Consider the following 27,727-nt stretch of genomic DNA (forward strand, 5'->3'; position numbering starts at 1 on the left):
ATATCTTCCGGACTTATATTGATAAGTTCTTGATTGTATATTTGGACGATATTTTGATTTTTTCCGATGATTGGGAGTCTCATGTGGAACAGGTCAGGATGGTATTTCAGATCCTTCGTGACAATGCCCTGTTTGTGAAAGGGTCTAAGTGTCTCTTTGGGGTGCAGAAGGTTTCTTTTTTGGGCTTCATTTTTTCTCCCTCGTCTATAGAGATGGATCTGGTTCAGGCCATTCATGATTGGATTCAGCCCACATCCGTGAAGAGCCTTCAGAAATGTTTGGGTTTTGCAAATTTTTATCGCCGTTTCATTGCTAATTTTTCCAGCATGGTTAAACCCTTGACCGATTTGACGAAGAAAGGCGCTGATGTGGCGAATTGGTCCTCTGCGGCTGACTCTGCCTTTCAGGAGCTTAAACGTCGATTTACTTCTGCTCCGGTGTTGCGCCAACCGGATGTTTCTCTTTCGTTTCAGGTTGAGGTTGACGCTTCTGAGATTGGGGCAGGGGCCGTTTTGTCTCAGAGGGATCCTGTTGATTCCTTGATGAAACCGTGTGCCTTCTTTTCCCGTAAGTTTTCGCCTGCTGAACGCAATTATGATGTCGGCAATCGGGAGTTGTTGGCTATGAAGTGGGTATTTGAGGAGTGGCGACATTGGCTTGAGGGAGCTAAGCATCGTATTGTGGTCTTGACCGATCATTACAATTTAATTTACCTCGAGTCTGCCAAACGGCTGAATCCTAGACAGGCTCGATGGTCCTTGTTTTTTTCCAGTTTTGATTTCATTGTCTCGTACCTTCCGGGTTCTAAGAACATTAAGGCTGATGCCCTCTCTAGGAGTTTTTTGCCTGATTCTCCTGAGGTCTTGGAACCGGTCGGTATTCTGAAAGAAGGGGTGGTCCTTTCTGCCATTTCCCCTGATTTACGACGGGTTCTTCAGGAATTTCAGGCTGACAAACCTGACCGCTGTCCTGTGGGGAAACTGTTTGTTCCTGACAGATGGACTAGTAGAGTGATTTCTGAGGTTCACTGTTCCGTGTTGGCTGGTCATCCTGGCATTTTTGGTACCAGAGACTTGGTTGGTAGGTCCTTTTGGTGGCCTTCTTTGTCGCGTGATGTGCATTCTTTTGTGCAGTCCTGTGGGACTTGTGCGCGGGCCAAGCCTTGTTGTTCCCGTGCTAGTGGGTTGCTTTTGCCATTGCCGGTCCCTGAGAGGCCCTGGACGCATATTTCTATGGATTTTCTATGGATTTTATTTCTGATCTTCCGGTTTCCCAGAGGATGTCAGTTATCTGGGTTGTTTGTGACCGGTTCTCTAAGATGGTTCATTTGGTGTCTTTGCCTAAATTGCCTTCCTCTTCGGATTTGGTTCCGTTGTTTTTTCAGCATGTGGTTCGTTTGCATGGTATTCCAGAAAATATAGTGTCCGACAGAGGTTCTCAGTTTGTTTCTAGGTTTTGGTGGGCCTTTTGTGCTAGGCTGGGCATTGATTTGTCTTTTTCTTCTGCGTTTCATCCTCAGACAAATGGTCAGACCGAGCGAACTAATCAGACTTTGGAGACTTATTTGAGATGCTTTGTGTCTGCTGATCAGGATAATTGGGTGGCTTTCTTGCCATTGGCCGAGTTTGCCCTTAATAATTGGGCTAATTCGGCTACTTTGGTTTCGCCTTTCTTTTGCAATTTTGGTTTTCATCCTCGTTTTTCTTCTGGGCAGGTTGAGCCTTCTGACTGTCCTGGTGTGGATTCTGTGGTTGACAGGTTGCAGCAGATTTGGGCTCATGTGGTGGACAATTTGGTGTTGTCTCAGGAGGAGGCTCAACGTTTTGCTAACCGTTGTCGGTGTGTTGGTTCCCGGCTTCGGGTTGGGGATCTGGTCTGGTTGTCTTCCCGTCATGTTCCTATGAAGGTTTCTTCTCCTAAGTTTAAGCCTCGGTTTATTGGTCCTTACAGGATTTCTGAGATTATTAATCCGGTGTCTTTTCGACTGGCGCTTCCGGCCTCTTTTGCGATCAATAATGTCTTCCATAGATCTTTATTGCGGAAATATGTGGAGCCCGTTGTTCCCTCTGTTGATCCTCCGGCCCCTGTGTTGGTTGATGTGGAGTTGGAATATGCTGTTGAGAAGATTTTGGATTCCTGTTTTTCGAGGCGGAGGCTTCAGTACCTTGTCAAATGGAAGGGTTATGGCCAGGAGGATAATTCTTGGGTTTTTGCCTCTGATGTCCATGCTGCTGATTTGGTTTGTGCCTTTCATCTGGCTCGTCCTGATCGTCCTGGGGGCTCTGGTGAGGGTTCGGTGACCCCTCCTCAAGGGGGGGGGGGCACTGTTGTGAATTCTGCTTTTGGACTCCCTCTGGTGATTGTAGGTGGTAATGCAGTTGTCCCTGGGCTGCAGTCCTGGTCAGGTGTATCTGCTGATTGCAATTCTAACTGGGGTATTTAGGTTTGCAGGATTCATTTGTCCTTGCCAGTTGTCAATGGTTTTTGGGAGGTGTTGGACCTCTGTCTGGTTTCTCCTGCTTAGTTGCCAATTCAGCAAAGATAAGTGTCTGGTTTTTTTCTATGGCACACATGCTGTGTGCTTGATTTTTGATTGTATTTCTGCTCTGTGTGTAGGATTCTCTGGAGTTGCAGATATACGTTCCACGTCTTTAGTTAGATGGAGGATTTTTTTGTATAATCTGCTGTGGATATTTTTGGAAGGGTTTTCATACTGACCGCACAGTATTCTGTCCTATCCTTTCCTATTTTAGCTAGAGTGGCCTCTTTTGCTAAATCCTGTTTTCTGCCTGTGTGTGCCTTTCCTCTCCTACTCACAGTCAATATTCGTGGTGGGCTGCCTATCCTTTGGGGTTCTGCTCTGAGGCAAGATAGTATTCCTATTTCCATCTATAGGGGTATTTAGTCCTACGGCTGTGACGAGGTGTCTATGGATTGTTAGGCACACCCCACGGCTACTTCTAGTTGCGGTGTTAGATCAGGTACAGTTACCACCTACTCCAGTGAAAGTTATTCATGCGGCTCCAAGGTCACCGGATCATAACAGTCTCCTACCATACAGTCCCTTTTCATTCAGATGTCGATGGATAGTACGGGTTGACACTGTTGTACCCTCGGACTGCAGGGCAGCTTGAACTTGTTTGGATGTTAGTCCAGGTTCTTTATCCAACATCCGCACAATCTTGCGTTGAAATCTCTTGTCAATTTTTCTTTTCCATCCACATCTAGGGAGGTTAGCCACAGTGCCATGGGCTTTAAACTTCTTGATGACACTGCGCACGGTAGACACAGGAACATTCAGGTCTTTGGAGATGGACTTGTAGCCTTGATATTGCTCATGCTTCCTCACAATTTGGTTTCTCAAGTCCTCAGACAGTTTTTTGGTCTTCTTTCTTTTCTCCATGCTCAATGTGGTACACACAAGGACACAGGGCAGAGGTTGAGTCAACTTTAATCCATGTCAACTGGCTGCAAGTGTGATTTAGTTATTGCCAACACCTGTTAGGTGCCACAAGTAAGTTTCAGGTGCTGTTAATTACACAAATTAGGGAAGCATCACATGATTTTTCGAACGGTGCCAATACTTTTGTCCACCCCCTTTTTTATGTTTGGTGTGGAATTATATCCAATTTGGCTTTAGGACAATTCTTTTTGTGTTTTTTTCATTTAAGACAAATTAAATGAAGATAATAATACCAAAGAATTTGTGATTGCAATCATTTTCAGGAAGAAACTGAGTATTATCTGACAGAATAGCAGGGGTGTTAATACTTTTGGTCATGACTGTAGTTCTGTCTATTACCTGGTGATGTGAGAGACTGGGGATCCTCCATAATGACGTCCTTGTACGGATCTTTGTGTCCTTCTAAATACTCCCACTCCTCCATGGAGAAATAGACAGCGACATCCTGACACCTTATAGGAACCTGACACATACAATGATACCGTCATCCCCCGATCCCTTCATAGCGTTACTGTATAATGTCCCAGCATTCCCAACAGTGTCACCTCTCCAGTCAGCAGCTCAATCATCTTGTAGGTGAGTTCTAGGATCTTCAGGTCATTGATGTTCTCATGTATCAGGGGGTGAGGTGGAGGCCCTGTGATTGGGCTCAGGGGTCCTCCCCATCCCTCAGACACAGGGTCCTGACAGCGCTCACTAGAGGTCTTCTTCACTACTGTATAATCCTGGTTAATGAGAGACACATTAATAACTCTCACTACAGACATTTCTAGAGTCCTCACCTCTCCAGTTCTGTTCATCTGTTATTCCCATAGATAAGAATGATGTAATGTGACGTCATCAGAATCTCTCACCTCTCCAGTAAGCCGGAAAAGGATCTCTAGGGTGAGGTCTAATATCCTCTCCACCATCTTGTCTCTGTCCATATCCACCTTTGGTAAATCAGGAAAATTTTCTTATATAGAATATCTTCACTGAGAGGATCCGATATTGTAGAGACCTGAATGAGAAGATGATGAGCCGATGTAACATCATAACAATCCTGTGGAATAATAATACAATTACTGGAGATAATAAGGGAAACATATGAGATAGAACGTGTAAATGTTGTATTCTCTAGTCTTGTATGGACTGGAACATAAGCTGAATTGCTGACTCCTCCATGCTACCAGTCACTGGCTATGTTACTCACTGCTTCGGCATCTGATTAGCTGTAGGAATTACAAGTTCGTTAAGACTGACCAGAAAATAGAGACTGGCGGGAACCCAAGCACAAATGGTATTTTTATTATTTTACAACATTTTGTTTTTTCACTGACATCTACTAATAAACCTATATATTTAGGCCACAGACAACAAGCAGTTTCTCCCTCGGAGTCGGCAGCTGAATACGTTTCTCATAGACTCATCTTCCATAACGCTAATTCTCATCTCATTTACCGACACTGGAATCGGCATTAGCAATACTGCAGGAGATATTCATTACACGTGACAGGAGAAATAACTACTTCATGATGAGGACGACATCTTCATCTTCTACTACGGCTCTAGGAACATATCTGTCCAGAGTCCGTCACGGACTCCATCACCACCGGCCGTCTATATGAAGGTTTCCCGTCTTCCCCGCACTGTAATCTTCTATCACGTTAGATCTCAGGTCTGATTCACACACAGACGTTTGAGGCTTTTATAAGAGACTAGATGGTGGCCCGATTCTAATGCATCGGGTATTCTAGAATATGCATGTCCAGGTAGTAGATTGCACAGCCCACGTAGTATATTACCCAGTCACGTAGTATATTGCCCAGCCACGTAGTATATTGCCCAGTCACGTAGTATATTGACCAGTCACGTAGTATATTGCCCAATGACGTAGTATATTGCCCAATGACGTAGTATATTACCCAGTCACGTAGTATATTGCCCAGCCACCTAGTATATTGCCCAGCCATGTAGTATATTTCCCAGCAACGTAGTATACAGCACAGAGCCATGTAGTATATTGCACAGCAACGTAGTATACAGCACAGAGCCATGTAGTATATTGTCCAGCCACGTAGTATATTGCCCAGTCACATAGTATATTGCCCAGTCACATAGTATATTGCCCAGTCACATAGTATATTGCCCAGTCACATAGTATATTGCCCAGTCACATAGTATATTGCCCAGTCACGTAGTATATTGCCCAGTCACGTAGTATATTGCCCAGTCACGTAGTATATTGCCCAGTCACGTAGTATATTGCCCAGCCACGTAGTATATTGCCCAGCCACGTAGTATATTGCCCAGCCACGTAGTATATTGCCCAGCCACGTAGTATATTGCCCAGCCACGTAGTATATTGCCCAGCCACGTAGTATATTGCCCAGCCACGTAGTATATTGCCCAGCCACGTAGTATATTGCCCAGCCACGTAGTATATTGCCCAGCCACGTAGTATATTGCCCAGCCACGTAGTTTATTGCCCAGCCACGTAGTATATTGCCCAGCCACGTAGTATATTGCCCAACCACGTAGTGTATTGGCCAGTCACGTAGTATATTGCCCAGCCACGTAGTATATTGCCCAGCCACGTAGTGTATTGGCCAGTCACGTAGTATATTGCCCAGCCACGTAGTATATTGCCCAGCGACATAGTATATTGCACAGCCCACTTAGTATATTGCCCAGTCACATACTATATTGCCCAGCTACGTAGTATATTGCCCAGCGACGTAGTATACAGCACAGAGCATATTGCCCAACCACGTAGTATATTGCCCAGTTACGTAGTATACAGCACAGAGCCACGTAGTATATTGCCCAGCCACGTAGTATATTGGCCAGTCATGTAGTATATTGCCCAGCCACGTATGTCACAGGTTAAAAAATTAAAAATAAACATATACTCACCTTCCGATCCGAGGGCCCCTTGTAGTTCTGTCGCCAGCTTCTGGTCCTAGGTTGTGATGACGTCGCGGTCACATGACCGTGATGTCATGGCAGGTCCTCGCGTAGGCGCGCAGGATCTGTGATGACGTCGCAGTCACATGACTGTGACGTTATGGAAGGTCCTTCTCGTGCAGGCGCGCAGGACCTGTGATGACCTCGCGGTCACATGACTGTGACGTCATGGAAGGTCCTTGTCGCATACCATCCTTAGCACCGGAGCGTCGTGAGGAGCGGGAAAGGCGCCGGAGGGTGAGTATATGATGATTTTTTATTTTTTTTATTAGTTTAAACATTAGATCTTTTTACTATTGACGCTGCATAGGCAGCATCAATAGTAATAACTTGGTCACACAGGGTTAATAGCGGCAGTAACGGAGTGAGTAACCCGTGGCATAACGAGGTCCGTTACTGCTGGCATTAACCCTGTGTGAGCGGCGACTGCGGGGAGTATGGAGCGGGCGCTGACTGCAGGGGAGTAGGGAGGGACTAATCGGACTGTGGCCGTTGCTGATTGGTCGCGGCAGCCATGACAGGCAGTTGGCGAGACCGATCAGCGACTTGGATTCCATGACAGAGGCCGCGACCAATGAATATCCGTGACAGACAGAAGGACAGACAGACAGAAAGACGGAAGTGACCCTTAGACAATTATATAGTAGATATTTTGTAACAACAAAAAGACAGTAGTTATTTGATGCCAATGTCTCTATGTAGGTTTCCATTTATTACATGAAAAACACAGGTGTGAAAATATTCCAAAAATAATTATAGTGAAGTGTTAAGGCACCAAATAGAACATTTTTACCCAGGATATGGACACCTTGAACCAATGTTACATCCTCCACTATAATAAATCTTCAGGGTGGGGCATAGACTTGAGACTATTTATAAGGCCGTGGTCACACTAGCGTATGGCATTCGACGCGAGAGCATCGAATGTGATATACTAATGACTCTCAGCTCCTGCTCTGCTGCGATCGGAGCTGAGTGTCATGCTACTGTGCTCCGAGCCTCTCACATGCAGAGGAGGCAAAGAAACTAATTTCTCCATCTCCTCCATTGCCGGGGTCGGTGTACATCGCACAGCACTGAGATGATATCCGAGTGCTGTGCGCGGTGTCACCGACACCCATAGACTTTTATGGGTGCAAATGACCCAAGACTCGGACGAGTCTCGGTGCCAATCGCAGCATGCTGTGATTGTTCTCGCATGCTGATTCGGCATGAGAAAATAATTGCAGATATAAGTTGGCCCATAGAGTAACATTGATCCGAGTGCTATGCGATGTTTTCTCACATAGCACTTGTCCATGTTATACGCTAGTGTGACCCCAACCTAATCAAGACAACGGAATGAAGAAAGTCAGCACTAACCCCTTTTAGAAGATACTTCAGTCCTTTTTAATTTTCATATGATTCAGGACAATGACAAAGTGCAACAGTGCTAGCAGTGTGACGGCAGGTGCAGTGATTTAACTAAAAAAAAAAGACATGACGGACAACGAATGTTTCGGACTTAATTTGCATTTCTACTTGTCCATGTTCCACTGGTCTATGAACGTGAACCAGTAGAAAAACTGAATTATCTTCTAAAAGGGGCGAGTGCTGCCTTTCTCCATTCTGTTATCTGGATTGAGTCACACACAACGTATAAAAATACGGTCCGTTTTTGATGGCCGAGATACGCAGAAAATTTCCTGAACAGTGATCCGTATTCGATGCGAGGATGCGATTTTTGCTGCAAAAATTATCCGTGTGTCATCCGTATGGCGAGATTTAGACTTGTGGTGCTGCGCCCCCTGCTGGTATAAACTCATATGAACTCTAGCGTGGGAATTTTTCTGAATATTTTCTCACGCTCGAGTTCATATGAGATTATGCCAGCAGGGGGCGCAGCACTGCAAGTCTAGGTAGCTACGTTCCCCTGCATTCCATTGATTCCCCACTTTTTACAGTCAGGAGCACAGCTGCATTAGCAGAGCTTCTGCTTGTAAAATTAATTAAGTCCTTCTCATGGATTTACTTCGTGGGACTTGACTGTAATGCCAGAGAGGTATGGGATATTGTTGTTTTTTATTTTAACTTTGTTTCAAGTGACAAGTGTCTTCAATTGGATTGAGCGTTTAATAAACTATTACAACACCATGTGTCTTTATTTCATTAAAATACTTTTTTCCTAATGTGTGTGTGTTTCTTTTAACCCTTTATGAAAATAGGATTAATAATGGATAGGTGTCTTATTGACACCTCTCCATTATTAACCTGGCTTAATGTCACCTTACAATAGCAAGGTGACATTAACCCTTTATTATCCCATATCCCACCACTACTCAGGAGTGGGAAGAGAGAGGCTAAGTGCCAGAATAGGTGCATCTTACAGATGTGCCTTTTATGGGGTGGCTGGGGGCAGACATTTTTAGCCGGGGGGGGGGCAATATATATGTATATATATACCGTATATATGTTTTTACAAATATTTGGGGCCATGGTTCGACCACACTTAGAATACTGTGCACAGTTCTGGTCTCCGGTGTTTAAGAAAGACATAGCTGAACTGGAGCGGGTGCAGAGAAGAGCGACCAATGTTATTAGAGGACTGGGGGGTCTGCAATACCAAGATAGGTTATTACACTTGGGGCTATTTAGTTTGGAAAAACGAAGACTAAGGGGTGATCTCATTTTAATGTATAAATATATGAGGGGACAGTACAAAGACCTTTCTGATGATCTTTTTAATCATAGACCTGAAACAGGGACAAGGGGGCATCCTCTGCGGTTGGAGGAAAAAAGGTTTAAGCATAATAACAGACACGGATTCTTTACTGTAAGAGCAGTGAGACTATGGAACTCTCTGCCGTGTGATGTTGTAATGAGTGATTCATTACTTAAATTTAAGAGGGGACTGGATACCTTTCTGGAAAAGTATAATGTTACAGGGTATATACACTAGATTCCTTGATAGGGCGTTGATCCAGGGAACTAGTCTGATTGCCGTATGTGGAGTCGGGAAGGAATTTTTTTCCCCAATGTGGAGCTTACTCTTTGCACATGGGTTTTTTTTGCCTTCCTCTGGATCAACATGTTAGGGCATGTTAGGTTAGGCTATGGGTTGAACTAGATGGACATATAGTCTTCCTTCAACCTTAATAACTATGTAACTATGTAACTATGTAACTATGGATCCATTCTATGTCCATTTTGCAAGCCGGCGAGAAAATCCAATGAAGTAGTAGAAACATCTCAAGGAGGATCACATGGAAATGGACAGCATGTAACATAATTATGAGTGTCTGAGGAAGGGGTCTGAATACTTATGACCATGTGATATTTCAGTTTTTCGTTTTCAATACATTTGCAAAAATTTCTACATTTCTGTTTTTTCAGTCAAGATGGGGTGCAGAGTGTACATTAATGAGAAAAAAATGAACTTTTTTTAATTTACCAAATGGCTGCAATGAAACAAAGAGTGAAAAAATGTAAAGGGGTCTGAATAATTGAGGTGGCACCATAATAACATCCCGGCAGCAGGAACGCTGTCTAGGTGTTACGTTTGACACCAATCTCTCCTTCACCTCCCATATACAATTTCTTGCCCGTTCCTGCCGCTTACACCTAAAGAACATCTCTAGAATCCGCCCTTTTTTCACCATGGAAACAGCAAAAACCCTCACTGTTGCCCTGATCCACTCCTGCCTGGACTACTGTAATGCTCTATTAATTGTCCTCCCCCTCACTCGACTATCCCCTCTCCAGTCTATCCTTAATGCAACATCTACCTGGCTAATCAGTATTCAGATGCAGCCGCTCTTCGCCAGTCGTTGAACTGGCTGCCCGTTCATTATAGGATCCAATTCAAAGTACTTGTTCTCAAGGAAATTCTTTATTTATCCATTAAAATTCCATGAAACATGAAAATCCTTGTATAAAATGGATGCAAGCATATCAGAAAAAGAGATATAAGCGACGCGTTTCGATCTATACAGATCTTTATCAAGGCTTAGCGCCATCTCTTACACAAAGGACTTATCTAGTATTCCTCAGCCTATCGCATCAGCTGGTGTGATCACATGATTGTCACATTATCACATGATTCTAATTAAGGTCCTTAATGGTATTAAACACCGTATATAGCTTTGTGACTAATATAAGATAATCTACATTTTAACATCCTACATATTAAAACACCTAACAATAATGGTACATAATCTCATTTCTCTTTTTCAATACACTGGGTATCTTGTCTCTAAATTGTATATCCAAAATGCCTCCCTTGTTAAAGATTATAAGAATAAGAAACCATACATCTGCTTACAATATAGTCCTCAATTTAGCCAAATAAAAAAACATAATGCCACTCTCGCATCAGCTATTGACACGTTCGCCCATCTCGTTCATGGCAGAGTGCAACATATCAATAGACAACCCTGGCACAATAACACCACTAAAAAGCTCCGGCAACTGTCCTGGCTTGCAGAGCGGCATTGGAAGAAAACACATTCACAAGACGACGTCACTGCATTCAAACAGGCAACACTCGCTTTTAAATCTGCTCTCACCTCTGCTAAACAGGCCTACTTCACAACCCTCATATTCTCCCTATCCTACAACCCCAAACAGTTATTCAAAACCTTTAACTCCCTCCTCCGCCCCCCCCCCCCCCACTTCCCCTCCAACCTCCCTCATCTCTGCTGAGGACTTTGCCACACACTTTAAAAATAAGATCGACCAAACAAGGCAAGTCTTCATTGTTCAACCACCAAAACCCCTTTGTATACCAGACCAATGCCCAAATCCCATGACCTCCGTCGCCAAGATCACTGAAGGGCGGCTTAATTGTCTCCTCTTCAAATCGCACCTCACCACCAGTGCCCTTGACCCCATTCCAAAACCACCTCCTCCCCAACCTCACCACCACACTTATACCATCCCTAACCCACCTCTTCAATCTATCACTAACTTCTGGCACCTTCCCTTCTGCTTTCAAACATGCCTCAATCACACCTATCCTTAAAAAGCCATCCCTCGATCCAACTGCTATGTCCAGCTATCGCCCAATATCGCTGCTCCCATTTGCTTCCACACTCCTGGAGCAGCACGTCCACGCTGAACTTTCCTCCCACCTCTCATCTAACTTGGTCTTTGACAATCTACAATCTGGTTTCCGCCCCCATCACTCAACTGAGACAGCCCTGACCAAAATCACTAATGACCTCCTCATACCTTTCCAACCGCACATTCAGCATCTCCCACTCCCACACTACCTCCTCATCCCACCCTCTCTCTGTTCGAGTCCCCCAAGGCTCTGTTCTAGGACCCCTACTCTTCTCAATCTACACACTTGGCCTGGGACAACTCATAAAGTCCCATGGATTCCAATACCACCTTTATGCTGATAAACATAAGGATGAATGACAGGTGATAATGTCTCCGCGGTGTTGGATGTTTTGATCTCCCCGAGGTCATTCATCCTTATGTTTATAGTCCTTTTACTAGGCACTGCTCCTAATAGCCAGTTTCCTACTCCACACTGATGAGGGGTAAATACCCTGAAACAGCTGTCTGTGGATGGATACCATGTTTTGGCCTAGGTGGTTTTCCTTTTGGATGCTGCCCTTCCTGTGGTTGTTCCTTCCCGGTGAAAGACCTGGCTATTTATTGCTTGCGTTGAGAAACATGTGATGGTGTCTATGCAGCTTTTCTACATGCATTTGCATATTTCCCATAAGGGATGGGGGCAGTGTTCTGGATCACTGCGTTGAGAAACACGTGATGGTGTCTCCGCGGTGTTGGATGTTTTGATCTCCCCGAGGTCATTCATCCTTATGTTTATAGTCCTTTTACTAGGCACTGCTCCTAATAGCCAGTTTCCTACTCCACACTGATGAGGGACAAATACCCCGAAACAGCTGTCTGTGGATGGATACCATGTTTAGGCATAGGTGTTTTTTCTTTTGGATGCTGCCCTTCCTGTGGTTGTTCCTTCCCGGTGAAAGACCTCACTACTTATTGCTTGCGTTGAGAAACACGTGATGGTGTCTCCGCGGCTTCTCTACATACCTTTATGCTGATGAGACTCAAATCTACCTTTCTGGCCCAGGCGTCACCTCTCTGCTGTGCAGAATCCCGGAGTGTCTATCGGCCATATCCTCCTTCTTTTCCTCTCGCTTCCTCAAACTCAATGTGGACAAATCTGAACTCATCATCTTTCCTCCATCTCATAGATCTTCCATACCTGACCTACCTATAGCAATTAACAACATCACGCTTTCCCCCGTACCGGAAGTCCACTGCCTCGGAGTAACCCTTGACTCTGCCCTGTCCTTCAAACCGCACATCTAAGCTCTTTCCACCTCCTGTCGCCTCCAGCTCAAAAACATCTCCAGAATCCATCCTTTCCTCAATCGTCAATCTACTAAAATGCTTGTGCATGCCCTCATCATCTCCCGCCTTGACTACTGCAACATCCTTTTCAGTGGCCTCCCTGCTAACACCCTTGCACCTCTCCAGTCCATCCTTAACTCTGCTGCCCGACTAATTCATCTCTCCCCTTGCTACTCCTCCGTTCCCCTCTCTGCAAATCTCTTCACTGGCTCCCATTCACTCAGCGTATCCAGATCAAATTACTAATACTGACCTACAAAGCCATCCATAACCTGTCTCCTCCATATATCTCTGAACTAATCTCCCGATATCTTCCCTCACGTAATCTCCGGTCCTCCCAAGACCTCTTTCTCTCCTCCACACTTATCCACTCCTCACCCAATCGCCTCCAGGACTTTTCCAGAATATCCCCCATTCTCTGGAATTCTTTGCCCCAACACGTCTGACTATCAACCACATTCAGATCCTTCAGATGGAACCTGAAAACTCACCTCTTCAGGAAAGCCTACAGCCTGCACTGACCCTGCTGCCTCCTCACCACTACCGGAGCTACCACCTCACCAACACCGGAGCTCCTGAAAGCCTCAATCTATTGTTGAGAATGTAAGCCCGCAAGGGCAGGGTCTTCGCCCCTCTGTATCAGTCTGTAATTGTTAGTTTGGTTACTGTAAGTGATATCTGTAATTTGTATGTAACCCCTTCTCATGTACACCATGGAATTAATGGTGCTATATAAATAAATAATAATAATAATAAATGGTTACCTATTTTAGATGAAGATGTATTCTTTCAGATCTGTTGGAGGAAGGTATACATGTAGTAGCCAGAAGAGGGCCAACAATTGGAAATATGATTTCCCCAGGATTGTTTTTTATCTAGAACCACATCCAGAACGTGGTTAGAAAGTAAGGGTTTTTTAAGTGTGGAACATCTACATGTAGTACGTGCAAATATGACCACACAAGTAAAATATTTAACAATTCCGAAAATTCTCAAACATATCACATAAAACAGTTTATAAATTGTCATACAACTAATGTAGTTTACAAAATAGAGTGTGTAAGAGATAGAGCTAAGATGTGATAAAGATCTGTATAGATCGAAACACGTCGTTTATATCTGTTTCTGATATGCTTGCATCCATTTTATACAAGGATTTTCATCTGTGTCATGGAATTTTAATGGATAAATAAAGAATTTTCATTTTTAAGGAGTTGGAACGACTTTTTTCATTTTCCTAGTCATTGCTAGAGTTGAGCGACCTTGACCTTTTTAGAGTCGAGCCGGGTTTCGCGAAACCCGACTATCTCAAAAGTCGGGTCGAGTGAAATCGGCCGATTGTGACGTAAAGTCGGGATCGACCGAAACACGAAACCCAATGCAAGTCAATGGGGCAGCATAGTCGGCAGTGAGTGGGGGCCAGGAAAACACCTAGAGTGCCCATTTTAATGTCAAAACCATCCATTCTTCTTAATGAAGCTTGTCAAGCGTAATTTACCTTATAATAATTGGAAGGCATTTGAAATTGGGGGTCATTTGGCTAAAGTTGTGGTGGGTAGGGCTGGTTCAAGTAATTAGTGGGCCCAGGAAATCTGGACCACGTCACGGCAGTGGAGCAGGGAGAGGTAAGTATTTCAACTTTGCAAGTGCTGTGAACCTGAGCAAGCAGGGGGGGCCCACTCGTTGGCATTGGCACTGGCACAGGGCCCCTCAAAGTACAGCGGTGTGTTTGCACGGCGGGGGCGCCTCCCACCGGCAGCAACACTTTTGCGTACTATGAGAGGCCCTGTGCCAGTGACGTCGCCAACTAGTATTCCTCCCCCCACCTGATGAAGGAACCTGCACTTTCATCTGCACCTTCCTCTTTGTCCCCGTGTAAGGTGGTATGGTATGCGGGAAGAGCAACCTGACTTTCAGCAGGGTCACAATGTTGTTGTGTAGCGTGCACGGGGAATGTTGCGTTATGGGTCAATGTACCAGCAGACTCTTCTATCACTGGCTGGGCAATGGGCAGGATGAGGAGGAAACACAGATATAGGCCCAAAGAATAAAGTTGGCTAAATGCAGTTCAAAATTGGTAACACAGGAATAACCAGGGGGCATTGCAGTGGAGGACAACTGGAATGAGAGGCTGACACAGAGAGTAGGCCCAAATCAGTAAGTAGTCGAAATGCAGTTCAAAATTGGCAACCGTAGTAAACAGGCGGCACAGCTTTGTTCAGTGGAGGAGAACAGCAAGGAGTGGCAGACACCGATAGTAGGCCCCAACCCAACTAGTAGGCCAAATGCAGTCTAACATTAACAACTACTTAACGAGCGCCTGAAAACGGAATTTCAGGACAGGAAACCAGGAGAACAGCAAGGAGCGGCAGACACTGTTAGTAGGCCCCAAACCAACTAGTACGCCAAATGCAGTTGTTCCATTTAACCACAATTTAACGAGAGCCTGAAGATAGAAGCTCAGGAAAGGCAACCTGGAGAGCACCTTGGAGTGGAACACACCATCTCTCTCCACCCCATACCCATTTTGTAGGCCTAATGCAGTGTAGTTTTCTACAACTACTAAACGAGAGTCGGAAGACCGAAGCAATGGCAAGGAAACCTGGGGAACACCTTGGAGTGTAACACACCATCTCTCTCCACCTGATACCCATTTTGTAGGCCTAATGCAGTGTAGTTTTCTACAACTACTAAACGAGAGTCGGAAGACCGAAGCAATGGCAAGGAAACCTGGGGAACACCTGGAGTGTAACACACCATCTCTCTCCACCCCATACCCAATTTGTAGGCCTAATGCAGCCTACTTTCCGACAACTACTAAACGAGAGCATGAAGATCGAAGCTCAGGAAAGGCAACCTGGGGAACACCTTGGAGTGTAACACACCCTCTCTCTACACCACGGAAGGGCTGATTCTTAGGAAGGAAGGCTGTCGGAAAGAAGCAGGGCGCGTCCGAGGGTGATTATATTCTTATTAGGTATATACTCGCCCTCGGACGCGCCCTGCTTCTTTATTTGTAATGAATGTTTATTTGCAATGTGGTTTTGACTTACTCTATTTTTTTGGTAAATAATGATTTTATTATTTTCATTGTTTTGCATCTTCTTGGCAATAATATAAAGAAGACGCGACAGGACAACACTCGGTGGATGCCATACCTGTTTTAAATTGAAAAAAACTTTCAGTTAACTACTTGCAGGAGAAAGTTATTGTAGCTGGTGGCCATTTTTAGTACTGTACCAGATTTTTGTTGTATGTGTTTGTTTTTAATGTTAAAATGTCTGCATTTGATATCTCTCCAGTATTTTCTTTTTTATAAGCAAAATACTTATTTTTATATTTTCTGATGTTGGTTCAAGGGGTACACGGGCAGCAGTAGACAGGTCAGTGGAGGCCTAGTGGAAGGAGGGACCGCAGACAGGCTTTGAAGGCCTAACATAATAAATTGGGCTGGCTGTAGGCAATTTTAAATTGGTTCCAGGGGAACACGGGCAGCAGTGGCCTGGTCAGTGTAGTAGTAGTGGAAAGAACGGGCCGCAGACAGGCTTCGAAGGCCTAACATAACAAAAATTGGGATGTAGGCAATTTACAATTGGTTCCAGGGGAACACGGGCAGCAGTAGACAGGTCAGTGGAGGCCTAGTGGAAGGAGTGACCGCAGACAGGCTTCGAAGGCCTAACATAAGAAAAATGTCAATACAATGGTATTGACAGTGCCAGGCATTGAAGGATGTCAGCGCATAGACTAAACATTGGTGGAGCTGTGAGAGAAAATTTTGCAAGTGGTAGAGCACTGTTTGACCTGGGGGGGGGGACTGTCTTGTGGCCGGCGGTACAGGCCCAGGGCCCCTCATATTACAACGGTGTGTCTGACGTTGGGTGCGCACCACCACCGCCAGACACTTTATTGTACTATGAGGGACCTAGTGGCAGTGCCGTCGACCAAAAGCGGGCACACCCACCTCTTCAGACAAACAGTACTCTCACGGGTGCTGGCGCCAAGTGGCGATACCACGGCCCCGTGTGGGGACTTTGGCCATTTAGGGAGGTGTTAACATGTCGGATGCTGGACAATCAGGTGCTGCAAATTACGAGATTGGAAAAGTCGTTCAGAATAGTCCACAGGCAAGACCTTTACATAGGAAAGCTAGGTGTCAGCCGGGCAAGGTGGGGCAAAAGATTTCGAAATCCAGTTGTGGTTCATTTTAATGAAGGTTAGATCATCTACATTTTGGGTAGCCAGACGAGTCCTTTTTTCTGTTAGTATTGAACCTGCAGCACTGAATACTCTTTCTGATAGGACACTAGCTGCCGGGCAAGCAAGCTCCTGCAATGCATATTCTGCCAATTCTGGCCAGGTGTCTAATTTTGATGCCCAGTAATCAAATGGGAATGACGGTTGAGGGAGAACATCGATAAGGGATGAAAAATAGTTTGCAACCATACTGGACAAATGTTGTCTTCTGTCACTTTGAATTGATGCTGCAGTACCTGTCCTGTCTGCGGTCATCGCAAAATCACTCCACAACCTGGTCAGAAAACCCCTCTGGCCAACGCCACTTCTGATTTCTGCCCCTCTAACACCTCTGGTCTGCTGGCCCCTGCAGCTCGTGTTAGAACGATCACGGGCGCTGTGTGCAGGGAATGCCAGAAGCAAACGGTCAATAAGAGTTGATTGTTTGGTTGCTAATATTAGTTCCAAGTTCTCATGTGGCATTATATTTTGCAATTTGCCTTTATAGCGAGGATCAAGGAGGCAGGCCAACCAGTAATCGTCATCGTTCATCATTTTTGTTATGCGTGTGTCCCTTTTGAGGATACGTAAGGCATAATCCGCCATGTGGCCCAAAGTTCCAGTTTTCAAATCTGTGGTTGTGCTTGGTTGAGGGGCAGTTTCAGGCAAATCCACGTCACTTGTGTCCCTCCAAAAACCAGAACCCGGCCTTGCCGCGCCAACAATTTCCACTGGCCCCGGAAAAGCTTCCTCATTAAAAATATAATCATCCCCATCATACTCCTCGTCCTCCTCCTCCTGTTCGCCCGCTACCTCGTCCTGTACACTGCCCTGGCCAGACAATGGCTGACTGTCATCAAGGCTTTCCTCTTCCTCAGCTGCAGACGCCTGATCCTTTATGTGCGTCAAACTTTGTATCAGCAGACGCATTAGGGGGATGCTCATGCTTATTATGGCGTTGTCTGCACTAACCAGCCGTGTGCATTCCTCAAAACACTGAAGGACTTGACACATGTCTTGAATCTTCGACCACTGCACACCTGACAACTCCATGTCTGCCATCCTACTGCCTGCCCGTGTATGTGTATCCTTCCACAAATACATAACAGCACGCCTCTGTTCACACAGTCTCTGAAGCATGTGCAGTGTTGAGTTCCACCTTGTTGCAACGTCTATGATTAGGCGATGCTGGGGAAGGTTCAAAGAACGCTGATAGGTCTGCATACGGCTGGAGTGTACGGGCGAACGGCGGATATGTGAGCAAAGTCCACGCACTTTGAGGAGCAGGTCGGATAACCCCGGATAACTTTTCAGGAAGCACTGCACCACCAGGTTTAAGGTGTGAGCCAGGCAAGGAATGTGTTTCAGTTGGGAAAGGGAGATGGCAGCCATGAAATTCCTTCTGTTATCACTCACTACCTTGCCTGCCTCAAGATCTACAGTGCCCAGCCACGACTGCGTTTCTTTCTGCAAGAACTCGGACAGAACTTCAGCGGTGTGTCTGTTGTCGCCCAAACACTTCATAGCCAATACAGCCTGCTGACGTTTGCCAGTAGCTGCCCCATAATGGGAGACCTGGTGTGCAACAGTGGCAGCTGCGGATGGAGTGGTTGTGCGACTGCGGTCTGTGGACGAGGTCTCGCTTCTGCAGGAGGAGGAGGGGGTGCGAACGGCTACAGCCAACTGTTTCCTAGACCGTGGGCTAGGCAGAACTGTCCCAAACTTGCTGTCCCCTGTGGACCCTGCATCCACCACATTTACCCAGTGTGCCGTGATGGACACGTAACGTCCCTGGCCATGCCTACTGGTCCATGCATCTGTTGTCAGGTGCACCTTTGTGCTCACAGATTGCCTGAGTGCATGGACGATGCGCTCTTTAACATGCTGGTGGAGGGCTGGGATGGCTTTTCTGGAAAAAAAGTGTCGACTGGGTAGCTCGTAGCGTGGTACAGCGTAGTCCATCAGGGCTTTGAAAGCTTCGCTTTCAACTAACCGGTAGGGCATCATCTCTAACGAGATTAGTCTAGCTATGTGGGCGTTCAAACCCTGTGTACGTGGATGCGAGGCTAAGTACTTCCTTTTTCTAACCATAGTCTCATGTAGGGTGAGCTGGACTGGAGAGCTGGAGATCGTGGAACTAGCGGGGGTGCCGGTGGACATGGCAGACTGAGAGACGGTGGGAGATGGTATTGTTGCCGCCGGTGCCCTAGATGCAGTGTTTCCTACTACGAAACTGGTGATTCCCTGACCCTGACTGCTTTGGCCTGGCAAAGAAACCTGCACAGATACTGCAGGTGGTGCAGAAAATGGTGGCCCTACACTGCCGGAAGGGATGTTGCGTTGATGACTAGCTTCATTGGCCGAGGGTGCTACAACCTTAAGGGACGTTTGGTAGTTAGTCCAAGCTTGCAAATGCATGGTGGTTAAATGTCTATGCATGCAACTTGTATTGAGACTTTTCAGATTCTGCCCTCTGCTTAAGGTAGTTGAACATTTTTGACAGATGACTTTGCGCTGATCAATTGGATGTTGTTTAAAAAAATGCCAGACTGCACTCTTTCTAGCATCGGATACCTTTTCAGGCATTGCAGACTGAGCTTTAACCGGATGGCCACGCTGTACTCCAACAGGTTTTGACTTTGCCACGCGTTTTGGGCAAGATACGGGCCCGGCAGATGGAACCTGTTGCGATGTTGATGCCTGCTGCGGCCCCTCCTCCTCCGCTTCAGAACTGCTGCCGCCTGCACCCTGTTCCCCCAATGGCTGCCAATCGGGGTCAAGAACTGGGTCATCTATTACCTCTTCTTGTAGCTCGTGTGCAACTTTGTCTGTGTCACCGTGTCGGTCGGTGGTATAGCGTTCGTGATGGGGCAACATAGTCTCATCAGGGTCTGATTCTTGATCAGCACCCTGCGAGGGCAATGTTGTGGTCTGAGTCAAAGGACCAGCATAGTAGTCTGGCTGTGGCTGTGCATCAGTGCACTCCATGTCAGATTCAACTTGTAATGGGCATGGACTGTTAACTGCTTCACTTTCTAAGCCAGGGACGGTATGTGTAAAGAGCTCCATGGAGTAACCCATTGTGTCGCCTGCTGCATTCTTCTCTGTTGTTGTTTTTGCTGAAGAGGACAAGGAAGCGACTTGTCCCTGACCGTGAACATCCACTAACGACGCGCTGCTTTTACTTTTACCAGTTTCACGAGAGGAGGCAAAAAAGCTAGAGGCTGAGTCAGCAAGATAAGCCAAAACTTGCTCTTGCTGCTCCGGCTTTAAAAGCGGTTTTCCTACTCCCAGAAAAGGGAGCGTGCGAGGCCTTGTGTAGCCAGACGACGAACCTGGCTCCACAGCTCCAGACTTAGGTGTAATATTTTTTTTCCCACGACCACCTGATGCTCCACCACTACCACTACCCTCATTACCAGCTGACAATGAACGCCCCCGGCCACGACCTCTTCCACCAGACTTCCTCATTGTTTTAAAAACGTTACCAAACTAACGGTATTTGCTGCTGTCACACAACTTACACGGTGAGCTATAACTTCAGTATGATTTAGCTACCCCTTTACAGGTGGGTGAGACCACAACGAAAATCAGGCACAATGTTACACACTCTGTTGTTGGTAGCAACAAATGAGAGAGATGCCACACACGCAGGACTGTCACTGAAGCGCAAATGTAAATATTAATCTCCCACTGATTTGTTTTTTGTTTTTTTAACAGGGAGACTTTAGAAAAAAAAATAAAAAAAAAATGATTTTTTAAGGAAGAATTTATAAACCAAATAAAATAAAATGATTTTTTCAGGGAGAATTTAGAAAACAAATAAAACAAAAAATAGGCTTTCTAGGGCCCACTGAGTGAGAGATGACGCACACAGGAGTCAGGAGTGGCACACAAGCCCAGAGGCCAATATTTATCTCCCACTGATTGATTTAGTGATTTTTTCAGGTAGATTTTGGAACCCAAATCAAGCAAAAAAATAAATAGGCTTTCTATGGCCCACTATCTGAGAGAGAGAGATGGCACGCTTAGGACTGGCACACAAGCCCAAAGGCCAATATTAATCTCCCACTGATTGATTTATTGATTTTTTCAGGTAGAATTTAGAACCCAAATCAAGCAAAAAAATTAATAGGCTTTCTATGGCCCACTGAGTGAGATATGGCACACACAGGAGTCAGGAGTGGCACACAAGCCCTGAGGCCAATATTTTTCTCCCACTGATTGATTTATTGATTTTTTCAGGTAGATTTTGGAACCCAAATCAAGCAAAAAAATAAATAGGCTTTCTATGGCCCACTATCTGAGAGAGAGAGATGGCACGCTTAGGACTGGCACACAAGCCCAAAGGCCAATATTAATCTCCCACTGATTGATTTATTGATTTTTTCAGGTAGAATTTAGAACCCAAATCAAGCAAAAAAATGAATAGGCTTTCTATGGCCCACTGAGTGAGATATGGCACACACAGGAGTCAGGAGTGGCACACAAGCCCTGAGGCCAATATTTTTCTCCCACTGATTGATTTAGTGATTTTTTCAGGTAGATTTTGGAACCCAAATCAAGCAAAAAAATAAATAGGCTTTCTATGGCCCACTATCTGAGAGAGAGAGATGGCACGCTTAGGACTGGCACACAAGCCCAAAGGCCAATATTAATCTCCCACTGATTGATTTATTGATTTTTTCAGGTAGAATTTAGAACCCAAATCAAGCAAAAAAATTAATAGGCTTTCTATGGCCCACTGAGTGAGAGATGGCACACACAGGAGTCAGGAGTGGCACACAAGCCCTGAGGCCAATATTTTTCTCCCACTGATTGATGTTGTGATTTTTTCAGGTAGATTTTGGAACCCAAATCAAGCAAAAAAATAAATAGGCTTTCTATGACCCACTGAGTGAGAGATGGCACACACAGGAGTAAGGAGTGGCACACAAGCCCTGAGGCCAATATTTTTCTCCCACTGATTGATGTAGTGATTTTTTCAGGTAGATTTTAGAACCCAAATCAAGCAAAAAAATAAATAGGCTTTCTATGGCCCACTGAGTGAGAGATGACACAGACAGGGATGGCACTCTAGCAGAAATACCAATCTTAATCTCCCACAAAAAAAAAAAAAAAAAAAAAAAAAAAAAAGGAACTGTCCTTCAATTACTATCTCCCTGCAGTAATCTCAGCCAGGTATGGCAGGCAGCAATAATGAGTGGACTGATGCACAAATTAAATAAAAAGTGTGGACAAACAAACAAGATAGCCGTGCAGAAAGGAAGGAACAAGAGGATTTGTGCTTTGAAAAAAGCAGTTGGTTTGCACAGCGGCGTACACACAGCAATGCAGCTATCAGGGAGCCTTCTAGGGCAGCCCAATGAGCTACAGCGCTGAGGAAAAAAAAAAAAAATGTAGCTTCCACTGTCCCTGCACACCGAAGGTGGTGTTGGGCAGTGGAAATCGCTACAGCACAAGCGGTTTGGTGGTTAATGGACCCTGCCTAACGCTATCCCTGCTTCTGACGAAGCGGCAGCAACCTCTCCCTAAGCTCAGATCAGCAGCAGTAACATGGCGGTCGGCGGGAACGCCCCTTTATAGCCCCTGTGACGCCGCGGACAGCAAGCCAATCACTGCAATGCCCTTCTCTAAGATGGTGGGGACCAGGACCTATGTCATCACGCTGCCCACACTCTGCGTTTACCTTCATTGGCTGAGAAATGGCGCTTTTCGCGTCATTGAAATGCGACTTTGGCGCGAAAGTCGCGTACCGCATGGCCGACCCCGCACAGGGGTCGGATCGGGTTTCATGAAACCCGACTTTGCCAAAAGTCGGCGACTTTTGAAAATGAACGACCCGTTTCGCTCAACCCTAGTCATTGCACGTCCAGTCAACACGAAGTTCCGTGCACCTGTGGTGGTCGGTGAGCTGGCTGAGGCTTTTGCCTCTTACTTTATTTCATTCCTTACTTGTTCTCATCCATAAAGCTCTTCACAGTGCGGCACCCCTTACATCTCCTCCCTTATTTCTGTCTATCGGTCTAGCTGACCGCTGCACTCTGCAAATGACTTTCGACTAACCTCTGCACTAATTCTCCCACTCCCATCTCCAAGACTTCTCCCGCGCTGCGCCAATCCTCTGGAATGCTCTACCCCAAGATATTAGGACCATCCACAATTTGCATAGTTTTAGGTGTGCCCTCAAAACATATTTGTTCAGATCGGCCTAGTCCCAAATCAGTCATTTTAGGTTTGTGTGTGTGTAGCCCATTCACTACTTCTATTTATCCCCCACCACCTCAAGATGGCTGGACCATCATTGTAAATACATCATTGTAAATACACACCTGTACTTTGTATCTCCCCACCTCATTGTAGATTGTAATCTCTCACGAGCAGAGTCGTCTTATTTTGTGTTGATTATTGTATTGTTAACATTGTTTCTTATGACTGTTGTGTTTGAAACTGTTAAACTGTAAAGCTCTGCGGAATATGTTGGCGCTATATAGAGACTATTATTATTATTATTAATACTTTCTGTACCCACTGTTTGTGTACTGGTTCTGACATTTGGTTATCTTCTTGTCATAATGCCAGTAGCCAACATGACTACAACACTACCGTGTATGGCAGGCAATCCCCGCATGTTTATTGGCTGGGAACGCGAGCACGGCGCTCCATCACCTGCGATACTCCAGTAACAAGCTTGTCCGAGCTCCCGATGCCGGATCGAGTAGTGGAGAGCGGCTCACTCATCACTAGTATCTAGGCTGCATTATATGAAGAGATGCATTATGCTATAGAGGTTGCCTATGGGGGTGCATTATATGAAGGGCTGCATTATGCTATAGAGGCTGCCTATGGTGGTGCATTATATGAAGGGCTGCATTATGCTATAGAGGCTGCCTATGGTGGTGCATTATATGAAAGGCTGCATTATGCTATAGAGGTTGTCAAGGGGGGTGCATTATACTAAAGGCTGCATTATGCTATAGAGGCTGCCTATGGGGTGCATTATATTAAAAGGAACCTGTCACCAGGTTTGGCAGATAAGAGATACGGCCATCAACTTTCAGGGCTGATATACAGCATTTTATAATGCTGAATATCTTCCCACAACCCAACCTGTGAGAGAAGAAAAATAACTTCTATTATACACACCGGTGGGGCGGTCTGGTCAGAGGGGTCTCGCTCTTTTAGGTCCAGTGCCTCCCATCTTATGATCACCGTCCTCCTGCTTGCTTCGTGTGAATGATGCGTCACTGCGTCATCCACACAGTCTCCTCATCATCGCGCTCCTGCGCAGGCGTACTTCTCTGCCCTGTTGAGGGCAGAGCAAAGTACTGCACTGTGCAGGTGCCAGGGCTCTTTGACCTTTCACGACACCTGTTCGCAGTGCCAAAGAGTCTGTTTGGATGACACAGAGACGCATCAGCCACATGAAGCAAGCAGGAGGGTGGCATCGCAAAAAGATGGGAGGTGCTGGACCAAAGAGTGCGACACCCCTTCAACTGGACTGCCCCGTAGGTGAGTATAATAAAAGATCTTTTTCTTCTCTTACAGGTCGGGTTGGGGGCAGATATACAACATTATAGAATGCTGTATATCAGCCCTGAAAGGTGATGGCCGTAACTTATATAGGCCAAAACTGGTCAGAGGTTCCTTTCAAGGGTTGCATTATACTAAAGAGGCTGCCTATTGGGTGTGGATTATATTAGGGGCTGCATTATGCTATAGAGTCTGCCTAGGGGGTGCATTTTATTAAGGGCTGTAGTATACTATAGAGACTACCTATGGGGGGGGGCTGCATTATACTATAGAATCTGCCTATGGGAGAGTGCGTTATACAATATAGAGGCTGCCTATGGGGAGTACATTATACTACATGGAGGCCTATGGGGAGTGCATTATATTATATAGTTTGCCTATGGGGAGTGTATTATACTATATTAAGGACTATATTAAGGATTGTCTGGTGCGTTATTCTATATGGAAACTATCCATGGGGTTATCGTACAGTGTGGAGATTACAGTGTTGGAGCTATCAAATGGTTTGGGGGATACTAAGGGGTTAGTATATATGCAGTGAGGGGGCATTAGACTGCATAAGAGAGCTTCATCCTGTGTATAGGGGAGCTGTACAGGGGGGAGACTCGGGACATTGTAAAATGTAAAGTGGGCACTTATTTTTATAGTGGAACTCAGGTTACTGTGACTGTCAAAGGAGCACATAGGGGGCATTAATACTTTCTAGGGGGCAAAATGTGGGTACTGTTTTCTAGGGCACCTGCACCCGCTATTACTATATTATAGAGGGTTGCTTTTGAATTTAGAAGGCACAGAGAACCACACAGCAGGTGCAGTAATAGGGACACATACGGCAGCAGCGGCTCAGCATTGGGGTATCAGGTGCAGTAATAGGGACACATACGGCAGCAGCGGCTCAGTATCAGGGTATCAGGTACAGTAATAGGGACACATACGGCAGCAGCGGCTCAGTATTGGGGTATCAGGTACAGTAATAGGGACACATACGGCAGCAGCGGCTCAGTATCAGGGTATCAGGTACAGTAATAGGGACATATATGGCAGCAGCGGCTCAGTATTGGGGTATCAGGTACAGTAATAGGGACACATACGGCAGCAACGGCTCAGTATTGGGGTATCAGATGCAGTAATAGGGACACATATGGCAGCAGCGGCTCAGTATTGGGGTATCAGGTGCAGTAATATGGACACATACGGCAGCAGCGGCTCAGTATTAGGGTATCAGGTGCAGTAATAGGGACACATGGCAGCAGCGGCTCAGTATTGGGGTATCAGGTGCAGTAATAGCGACACATACGGCAGCAGCGGCTCAGTATTGGGGTATCAGGTGGAGTAATAGGGACACATACGGCAGCAGCGGCTCAGTATTGAGGTATCAGGTGCAGTAATAGGGACACATATGGCAGCAGCGGCTCAGTATTGAGGTATCAGGTGCAGTAATAGGGACACATATGGCAGCAGTGGCTCAGTATTGGGGTATCAGGTGCAGTAATAGGGACACATACGGCAGCAGAGGCTCAGTATTGAGGTATCAGGTGCAGTAATAGGGACACATATGGCAGCAGCGGCTCAGTATTGAGGTATCAGGTGCAGTAATAGGTACACATACCGCAGCAGCTCAGTTTTGGGGTATCAGGTGCAGTAATAGGGACACATACGGCAGCAGCGGCTCAGTATTGAGGTATCAGGTGCAGTAATAGGGACACATACCGCAGCAGCTCAGTTTTGGGGTATCAGGTGCAGTAATAGGGACACATACGGCAGCAGAGGCTTAGTATTGGGGTATCAGGTGCAGTAATAGGGACACATATGGCAGCAGCGGCTCAGTATTGGGGTATCAGGTGGAGTAATAGGGACACATACGGCAGCAGCGGCTCAGTATTGGGGTATCAGGTGCAGTAATAGGGACACATATGGCAGCAGTGGCTCAGTATTGGGGTATCAGGTGCAGTAATAGGGACACATACGGCAGCAGAGGCTCAGTATTGAGGTATCAGGTGCAGTAATAGGGACACATATGGCAGCAGCGGCTCAGTATTGAGGTATCAGGTGCAGTAATAGGTACACATACCGCAGCAGCTCAGTTTTGGGGTATCAGGTGCAGTAATAGGGACACATACGGCAGCAGCGGCTCAGTATTGAGGTATCAGGTGCAGTAATAGGTACACATACCGCAGCAGCTCAGTTTTGGGGTATCAGGTGCAGTAATAGGGACACATACGGCAGCAGCGGCTCAGTATTGAGGTATCAGGTGCAGTAATAGGGACACATACCGCAGCAGCTCAGTTTTGGGGTATCAGGTGCAGTAATAGGGACACATACGGCAGCAGCGGCTCAGTATTGGGGTATCAGGTGCAGTAATAGGGACACATATGGCAGCAGCGGCTCAGTATTGGGGTATCAGCAGGATGAGGAGTTTGTGCAGGTTGGGATAGATGGTGATGGGGTTGGAATATGAGAAGTGAAATGTGTCTTTGTTGTATTCTCTGCAGACGAGTTCTGGCTGGAAGAAGTTGTCATGTCGGTCTGGGCCAGATGGAAAAGACGGGAAAAGTGAATGATTCCATCAGAAACAACATCAGCTGTAAGACATTATCTGTAACTGTGCTGTGATCTCTTATATGTTCTGTAGGGCTGGTATCTACCACTGACCATATGGCGGTAATATCTATATTGGTCTTTATATAGAGATTATCTTCAGTAACAGCGCGGTCATCTGCTGAGGTTCTCCTCCACTATTAGGGGGCGTCACCGAGTTGTAATCAAGCTTACCTGGTTAGGGGCCCACTCAGAAGTTTCGCCCCCCTGAATCCAAACCCCAGCTACACCTCTGTGTTACCTCACTGTTCACACCACACAGAGACCCCAAAAGTGCCTCAGTGCTGAAGGGGTTAATGTCCCCCTGCGCCCAGTAATGGGGAATCTCCACCACCTACCTCCACTGGCAGGTTGGCACTCCAGGTTTATGGCTGCTCTGTGTGCACAGGACCTGTGATGAGGTCACCAGAGGGGAGGAGTCAGGGGGTCACATGATCAGAGGCCTCAGTAGTGATGGGCAGTCCGCCTCTTTTTTTTTTTTTTAATAAAATTAGATTTTCCTCTGTCCTCGTTCCAGGTGTTTGCCTGTACAGTGAGAGCCTCATTATACACCTGTATAGTCTAGTGTTGTGATATGTGTTGGCG

The 27,727-nt window shown here is 45.9% G+C and overlaps 1 protein-coding gene across 2 annotated transcripts in view; it reads right to left on the reverse strand.

The window, feature by feature from the left end:
* Window positions 1-27,524, reverse strand: part of LOC138663606 (zinc finger protein 300-like) — a 46,039-nt gene extending 18,515 nt beyond the window's left edge. Inside the window, exons 1-4 of one of the 2 annotated variants that reach the window (XM_069749868.1) lie at window positions 27,481-27,524; window positions 4,318-4,505; window positions 4,009-4,188; window positions 3,803-3,926 (exon numbers count right to left, since the gene is read on the reverse strand). In XM_069749868.1, the coding sequence (XP_069605969.1) occupies window positions 3,803-3,926; window positions 4,009-4,188; window positions 4,318-4,389 (376 nt within the window). In that variant the 5' untranslated portion in view covers window positions 4,390-4,505; window positions 27,481-27,524. Of the gene's footprint in view, window positions 1-3,802; window positions 3,927-4,008; window positions 4,189-4,317; window positions 4,506-27,480 lie in introns of those variants that run through there. The other variant, XM_069749869.1, reaches the window with a different exon arrangement.
* Between the last annotated feature and the right edge of the window lie 203 nt (window positions 27,525-27,727).

Source organism: Ranitomeya imitator, chromosome 2 (genome assembly GCF_032444005.1).
Source record: "Ranitomeya imitator isolate aRanImi1 chromosome 2, aRanImi1.pri, whole genome shotgun sequence".
In the NCBI taxonomy this organism is placed as follows: domain Eukaryota; kingdom Metazoa; phylum Chordata; class Amphibia; order Anura; family Dendrobatidae; genus Ranitomeya; species Ranitomeya imitator.